The 7,518-nt window shown below is 35.7% G+C and overlaps 3 protein-coding genes across 4 annotated transcripts; 2 read left to right on the forward strand and 1 right to left on the reverse strand.

Annotated features, from left to right (window-relative positions):
• Positions 1-891: 891 nt before the first annotated feature.
• On the forward strand, positions 892-2,609 carry LOC116175067 (exosome complex component RRP42). Its single transcript, XM_031493133.1, has 4 exons — positions 892-1,025; positions 1,071-1,267; positions 1,314-1,479; positions 1,524-2,609. The coding sequence occupies exons 1-4, from the start codon at positions 978-980 to the stop codon at positions 1,962-1,964; spliced, it is 852 nt and encodes a 283-aa protein (XP_031348993.1). The 5' UTR covers positions 892-977; the 3' UTR covers positions 1,965-2,609.
• On the reverse strand, positions 2,555-3,493 carry LOC116175068. Its single transcript, XM_031493134.1, has 4 exons — positions 3,164-3,493; positions 3,037-3,108; positions 2,902-2,991; positions 2,555-2,853 (listed from the first exon to the last, which is right to left on the reverse strand). Exons 1-4 carry the CDS (start codon positions 3,311-3,313, stop codon positions 2,755-2,757), a joined length of 411 nt encoding a protein of 136 aa, XP_031348994.1. The 5' UTR covers positions 3,314-3,493; the 3' UTR covers positions 2,555-2,754.
• Positions 3,494-5,011: 1,518 nt separating this feature from the next.
• On the forward strand, positions 5,012-7,282 carry LOC116174356. 2 transcript variants are annotated; one of them, XM_031492270.1, is made up of 4 exons: positions 5,012-5,963; positions 6,349-6,420; positions 6,472-6,561; positions 6,612-7,282. In XM_031492270.1, exons 1-4 carry the CDS (start codon positions 5,082-5,084, stop codon positions 6,675-6,677), a joined length of 1,110 nt encoding a protein of 369 aa, XP_031348130.1. In that variant the 5' UTR covers positions 5,012-5,081; the 3' UTR covers positions 6,678-7,282. The 2 variants fall into 2 exon arrangements, 1 of the variants encoding a protein (XP_031348130.1); XR_004146092.1 differs by having other exon boundaries at positions 5,012-6,420; positions 6,476-6,561.
• Positions 7,283-7,518: the final 236 nt, after the last annotated feature.

Here is a 7,518-nt window from a genome sequence, read left to right on the forward strand (position 1 = left end):
GAAAAAACCGCCCATCATGTTTAGGGCGAATATTTTTAGTTAGATTGGATGTCGCGCTATCGTGAAATGGGTCAACTGTCACATGACTTATGGGACGCGCTAAGTTTGTTTCAAGCGTCCGATTCGCGTACGACATAGTGGTTAATGCAATAAAAAGAGATAGAACATGTTTCATCTTGGTTAGAAAGTAATGGAGAGATGTACAAATTTCTTTGATATGTTTTTTAAAAACCGAGGTACGTTTGTTAAGGATGGCTGTATCTAGGTATTTATATATCTATGTGGGTATGTGAATCTCAAGGTAAACTAAAGTCGTGTAAACACCACTCGTATCACAAAAACAGCAGCTTCTGTAGCAATCAAGTCGTACGAGATGTTTTAAATGCTATTCTTTATCTTCTATACTTCCACAAATAAGAATAGGTTTGATTTTTTGGCATTTCTATGCGATTAATTATTTGACGTTTGTTAATTTAAAGGTTGACAGTTCAAATCGTGTCTCATCGAACAACTTCGGATAGATTCGTTTACCCTGAAACTTATATACCCAGGCGATGTCCTTGACCAAATTTTAGTTGCAATTAGCGGTCCATGTACTATATGGTCTAAGCCTGACGTTCGTTTCGTTTATTTACAATAATTATTGACACTTTGTTGGTTATTATTATTTTGAAATGCACGTTACTCTTACTGACAGATGACATAAGTTCGTGGCGCAAGCTCATCTCTTACCACTACGGTAACTATAAATCGTATAATTTTGGTTAACGTAAGATTTTACGGTTCCGTTTTTACGTTCTTACGGGCTACGGCTACGGAACTATAAATCCGGCTTTACTTGTGTGCAATGAATAAAAATAATTCTGGTTAATGGCAACATTGTAAATCAAATCTGGCATGGATGCACACTCGTTTTATTTGAAATAAAACATAACCCTAAATATTTTTTAAATATAACCTATAATCTTTCAAAGAAAATGAATTTATGCGAAGCAGAAAAAACGTTTATTCTACATGGCGTTGAAGTACTCAATCTATCATTAATATAAAATAAAACATTCATTTTGCAGGAAAATTTTCGGGTAGACGGTAGGGAACGTTCGCAGTACAGGCCGATGGAACTGGAAACCAACGTTGTTGCTCACGCTTTTGGTTCATCCCGTTTAAGGCTAGCAAACACCGACGTGCTTGTGGCAGTTAAGATAGAAACTGATGTACCTTCAGTTGATCAGCCTGATGAGGGAAAGATCGAATTCTTTGTAGACTGGTGCGTAACCTGCACATGTAGCCTGTTGAACAATTTCAAGTTTCAGCTCGGCGAATGCGACTCCTGATTTTGAAGGTCGAGGAGGCGAAGAATTGGCCACGGAAATTGCAAATAGCTTAACATCAGCGTACAGATCTACAAAAGCTTTTAATCTATCAAAGCTTTGCATTCTTAAAGGGCGTAAGTGCTGGAAGTTGTACGTCGATATTTTAGTAAGTTGATAAGCTTGCAATTCTGACTCTATAATTGTTTTAAGTTATTAGAGTGCGGAGGGAATTTATACGATGCAGTTTCCTTAGCAGTAAAGGCTGCACTGTGGAACACCGATATTCCGCGTGTTTTAGCAGTGAATTTAGACGGAAACAATGTTGAAATGGAAGTTTCTGATAATATTCACGAATGTGTTAAGTTAGATATAGTGCCCGCCCCGGTCATGGTGACGATATCCAAAATAGGCGAACAGTGTGTAGTAGACCCGAGTGCGGCAGAGGAGCAGTGTGCCACTGCATCGATGGTCGTTGCAGTTTCACAAGATCGATTCACTACGGTTTTGCAATCTGGTTCTGGTTCATTACATCCTTCAACATTAAGGGAAAGTTTAAAATTAGGTTTGGAAATAGGCTCCAAATTAGATCAAGCCCTTATAGAAGTTTTAAAACAAAAGCCTGCCAAAAAACAAATCGGTTTCTTAATGTAACTTATTCAATAGTGTGCTTTTCATATTATCACTAATTTTTTGTCTAAGAAATGCATATATTTTTTTTACCTTCCTATCCAGTGCGTTTATAGGTAGGGAGGTTATACAATCGAATAATGTCAACAAGAGTGAATCTAGCGCAACGGAGAATCATAGTCGTCCCTTTTCATCCAACAGTGCTTTTTACAATCAAGCGTTATGTGATCCACTTCCACTTTCCTTTTTAAAGACGCACAATTTTCATAAATCATTTTTGTCTTACTATTAAAAAAACATTTAACACTTAAACAAAATCTCAATTATTTTCGAATTCAAATTCATTTATTTTTAACACACAAATCATATTTAAAAATAAAGAAATTGTACACAAAGAAAAATTTGCAAACTTTATCAGCTTAAAACGTCTTCCCAAATTAAATGAAAGCAATAATTTCACATTTTTGTCTAATAGTGGCCTACATTCAATGTATATAAATCAAAGACGAACCATTCGTAGCGGCGATAATAATAATAATATATATTGACGGACAGTATCCATTATAAAATACTAATAACTTAACCATACAATTTACCTTAACTAATTAGGCAAAGTGAAATTATGTTTGGTATCACAGCAATATTTATAGATATGGATTTTTTAAAATGTATAAATTGTTCGAAAAATCACTAAGTTAGTGTATTTTGCAAATACTATACCATCTATTAGTTTTCAACGCCAACAGTGATAAAAATAACAACACGCCAGTATGTTTGAAACTTAACTGTTTTTGTGTACGCCATAGGATCCTATTTAGTCATTAGAAGGTGAGGTACGTGGTTGTAGCTTGATTGTCTCCATCATGTGAAATTGATGAAATATGACTAAATATGTAGCAATACTGGAAGCCATCTGTTGAAAAATGTGTTAAAATACTAAAGAAAATTTATCTACTCTCACGGAATGCAATAACCTCCAATCCAACAGAAAACAACCATAAATACTAAATTTGAAATCATTCGTGTAAACTTGGATCGAAAGCAGCTCTACCTAAAAATTATCTTGGGAATTTTTTAGACAAAGTGTAGAAGATACCTGCAAACACTCTGAATTACGAACACTAATGAGGCGTTTTAAATCTTCCACTATATGAACGGTCTTTTTGGCCTAAAAGGAAACTGAATTTAAAATATACCTATAAAGAAATCTTAGTTTTCCCTACCTCTTCGTAAAATGTCACAAAGTAATGTATTATTAAACAAATTTCAATGAAATTTGTGCCGATCCAATAGAAGACATTGCACCATATTGCAGGTGATATTTCGTTTTCAATTGCCGGTTGTGAACTAATCCAATAGAATGAGTACAACATAAAATTAAAATTTGTAGCCAATTTTGTTAGTAATGTGTGATCGAAAATGGAATTTGTCGATTTTGCTACCTGTCAAATTTCGCTGTTAATTTCTAAAGCCATTTTAATTGAGTTCCTTGAAATATAGCGCTTAACTTTTAAATATTTGTGGACTATTTCTAGCCGTCTTCTTAATTCCATGAGGAAGAATATGGCGAAACATGTTATTGAAGTGCTAAGGAGTGCTGAACCATACACTATGAACGAACATGCGGCTTTGATGTCTCCAAACATGTTGTGTGTATATGCTAGTGCAATATCCTGCAAAAGACCAGCTATATTTAGAGCGTATAACATCGCCATTGTTGCAATTAGTCGCTTTCTTGGTACTTTATAGTTTGCACTCATTCCTGTTAACCTCTTGATGTCGGCATCAATTTTTACTACGTTCCCAACCATAAATGATAATTGTTGGTTGTGGCGAGTAGAAACAAATAAAAATTGCAAAACGCTCACGTAGGCACAATATGATAGAATAGCGAAATTAATTCTTTCCACGGTGTCGAATTCTTGAGGACAACATTGGTAATGGGTTAAGCAGAGGATCAATATTAAAAATTTCAATACGTAGTTAAACCATACAATACGCCAGTCGTTTAAGTTTGGACATCCTTTTGACATTGTCCAGACGAGAAAACCGACGAACTTGGAAAATCTCTGTAAGGGGCTCAACGTTTGATAGAAATTGGCGTCTTCCATTGCGACTATGGTATTTAAATTTAATAAAAACTAAGATGTAGATTGCTCGCGAGTTGCATTTAGTAAGTGGAACTTAGTTCCAACACCTTATGAATGTTTAATTTGAGCTTTTAATATTATTGGCGATGTACTAAACCAATTGACACTCAATTACTTAATGTATAGTCCGCTAAGTAATAAACTAATAACTAACTACATACTTACGCGAAAATAACAGAAAGAGAACAGTTTCTAAACTTGGTTCCTTATTTATTTATTTATTATTAAAAACGAACAAATGAGATTGCATTCTTGTGCAGATAAAGCGCATTTTTTTAACTTAGCTTAGTAAATGGTTTGATTATAAGGTAGTAGCATGCTATCGATGTTTATTTTCTTGGTAGGTGATTAATGGGTAGGAGGCTCTTTACACATAAGGATTTAAAGGCCGCCGAGACTCTATTCTGCAGATATTTGCACTGAAAGCTTTGACATCACCAATAGATTGCCATTGCCTTGTATGCGTACCCTCTTCCGACACTTTGTTGTCAAGGTATTTGCTTCGACCAATAGATACGTCTCGTCCAGTCTATTCATTTTGCCTTTGAGAGTATTTTCCTCCGCCAAACCGTTTTCGAGATACTCGCTCTTAAGGTTTTGACATCACCAATGGATATATATATATATATATATATATATATATATATTTCTTCCAGACGTCCCAATCTCTTTTTGTGAGTACCTACCTACTTCCGACAATCCGTTCTGGAGATATAAGGGAATATATGCGATCGAGATGAGGGATAAAGGAAGAGGGATCATGGTTGGCATCTCGGGAAATAATTCATGCATTCATTACAACTTGATATTATTTACTTTATAAAGTCATAACGGATAATAATAATTAATAATTAAATTAATAAGACGTATGTAATGTTAAATCAAGTAAACACCATTATTATATTGATCTGCATCAAACACTTCATTACGATATTATCTTCCATTAGATAATGAAAACGTTTAGTATCCGCACACAACCGGTTCAAGCAATATGGCGAAACCATCAAAAGAAAAATCGATATCTCACGCTATAAAACCTCTCCACATTGTTATGCAATTGACTGGACATTTTTCTCTAGAAAAGAGCACTGGATTTTTGAAAGTATGGAATATTCAAATGAAAATTTTGTGCTTTTTCTGCTGTGCGGTACATATCTACGCGTGTCCAATGGAGATTGATAACGTAAACTCAATAGCGATGGCCATATTTCAATGTTACAACTATTTCTGTGTATTTCACACTCTGATTTTCAATTCGATCTACAATAAACGTATTCGCGTGATCCTCACGGAGATAATAAAAGTGAATCGGTTATCGGAATTTATCACCAAAGAAAAGGTGAATTATTTGTTGTCACGACGGCGAATGATCATATACATCTCGTTTTGGTACGGATTTCAAATTATCTGCGGTATGCTGAGTCATTTTTCCGTTTATAATTACGAAAGACGCGAACAGAGCAAGTTTTATTGTATGTATATTGGGCTGCCAACTAATTGCTTCAACTTCAACATGAACTGCCTGCTTCAATTCATTTTAGGCGAAATCAAAGAACGGTCGGCCAAAGTGCACAATCACGCAGTGTTGTTCCAGGAAAGTGAGATTTATGCACTGGTTAAAAATGTGCCTACATTTTACCACCAGCTTTTAAACTGCGCCCAAAGCATTAAATGCGCTTTTGAATTTGTTTTACTGAGCAAGATTGTCATGTGCACCATACATTTGCTTATCACGGTATATTGGTTTACAACTGGAAAGTTTAAAGAACATTTGGGAGGGAACTTTATTCTCTTTGGACTAGGCAGTTTCATTGTACTTAACGTAATTGACGTAGTGGTGGTTTTATATTCCTTTGTGTCATTTATTGATGAGGTAAATATACCTACTCTAGAGCAAAACGCGCCAGTAACGATATTTGATATCTCACTAAAAACGAACCGATTCATTTAGGGTTGGTTGAATTTATCTGCTTTATTTCAACAGTAAAGTGACTGCCAGATAAATTTAACTGAAACATGAAGTGCAGGTGCTTATAGTGTCGCTTATGACGTTATATCAACGCTAATCAGCGAGCTATGTTCTGGCATATGCATTTCAAAGTTTGTATGAAAGATTATGAAAAAGAATCATAATTCTTGAGCCAGATAGAGATCGGCTACTAGTCGTATCCATAATAACCAATCTCTATCTAACCGAGTCAAATAAGCAGAGACGGATGTTGTTGGGGGGGCGTAGGTACAATCTAGGTATTTTTCAGACTAGAAACTTAGTGTGCCTGATGCAACACTTAAACTATGTCATCGCCCGTGAAAGCTTTGTGAGGCAAAAGGTTTGTATACGACGCACCACACACTTAGCTTTTTTCAGTTGAGTATTGTAGATAGCCCTCTTTCCACTGAGAGTGTACGTGGAGGACTTCCGTTTTCACTTATTTGGATACTTTCCTTTAGAATGGTGCTTAATGCACTCTGTAAGTTGGGTCGTGCCATCAGCTGCAAAGTGATTTGGACTGCATTACAGATGCTGTCAGTCATAACAACATATTTAATCATCTTTTATCAGTTCCAGAGCTTAGAGAAAAACTAAGCATTCGATGGTAGGTAGGTATGCAGATGCGTGAGCTTTTCCAAGGATTTTGACTTCAGGAGTGTAAGAAAATTGCTCTAACATATAAAATATTTGCTTTATTCACTGAAAAGTGCATGGATATTCCTACCATGTTTATGGTACCTATTTGAAAATTGTTCAACTTAATTACCAGTACCTAAAGCTATCAGAGATGTACTTTTTCTACATAAAGTAGATTATTTAAAAACTTGTGATTTGATTAAAATGGTTAATAGCTGAGAAGAGATGAAGTTTATGTAGTAAGGGATCGGTAATTTCGTATCGTTAGCACTAGGTAAATATTGCCTTCTTGAATTTTGACCTTGAAAATGGCAAGGTCGTCAGATATGCGAGCAACTTCGAGATCCGTGATGATTCCGACACGCGTAAGGTACGAGTAAAAAAGCCTGGAAGCCGATCTCTCTTATTAGTTGGTTAGCGTCGAGTTTTTGAACGGAGGCCTGCGCCTTGGCGGGACTTGGATAAGGACATTATTTGAATACGCGAACACTAGAACTACTTTTATTCGAGATGCCTACATACAAAATTTCATGCAATTCGGTTCATAACTAACGAAGATGTCAAAAAATCGAACTGCGCATGCGCAAAACCAAATTTTTTTGATCTCAAAAGGGACATTCATTGCCAATTCACGAACTCCGATCTCGGATCTACACATTTGATAAAGAATCCACCTGCAAAATTTCATCGTAATCGGTTCATCCGTTCTCTTTTAAATCGATGGACATGAAGTTCATCGAGCGATCGTACGATTGGGAGAAAGCATAACCGTCTCGTTTAAACCTCGATCCTAAAATAA

The sequence above is a fragment of the Photinus pyralis genome, unplaced genomic scaffold (assembly GCF_008802855.1).
Source record: "Photinus pyralis isolate 1611_PpyrPB1 unplaced genomic scaffold, Ppyr1.3 Ppyr1.4_LG6, whole genome shotgun sequence".
Lineage (NCBI taxonomy): Eukaryota > Metazoa > Arthropoda > Insecta > Coleoptera > Lampyridae > Photinus > Photinus pyralis.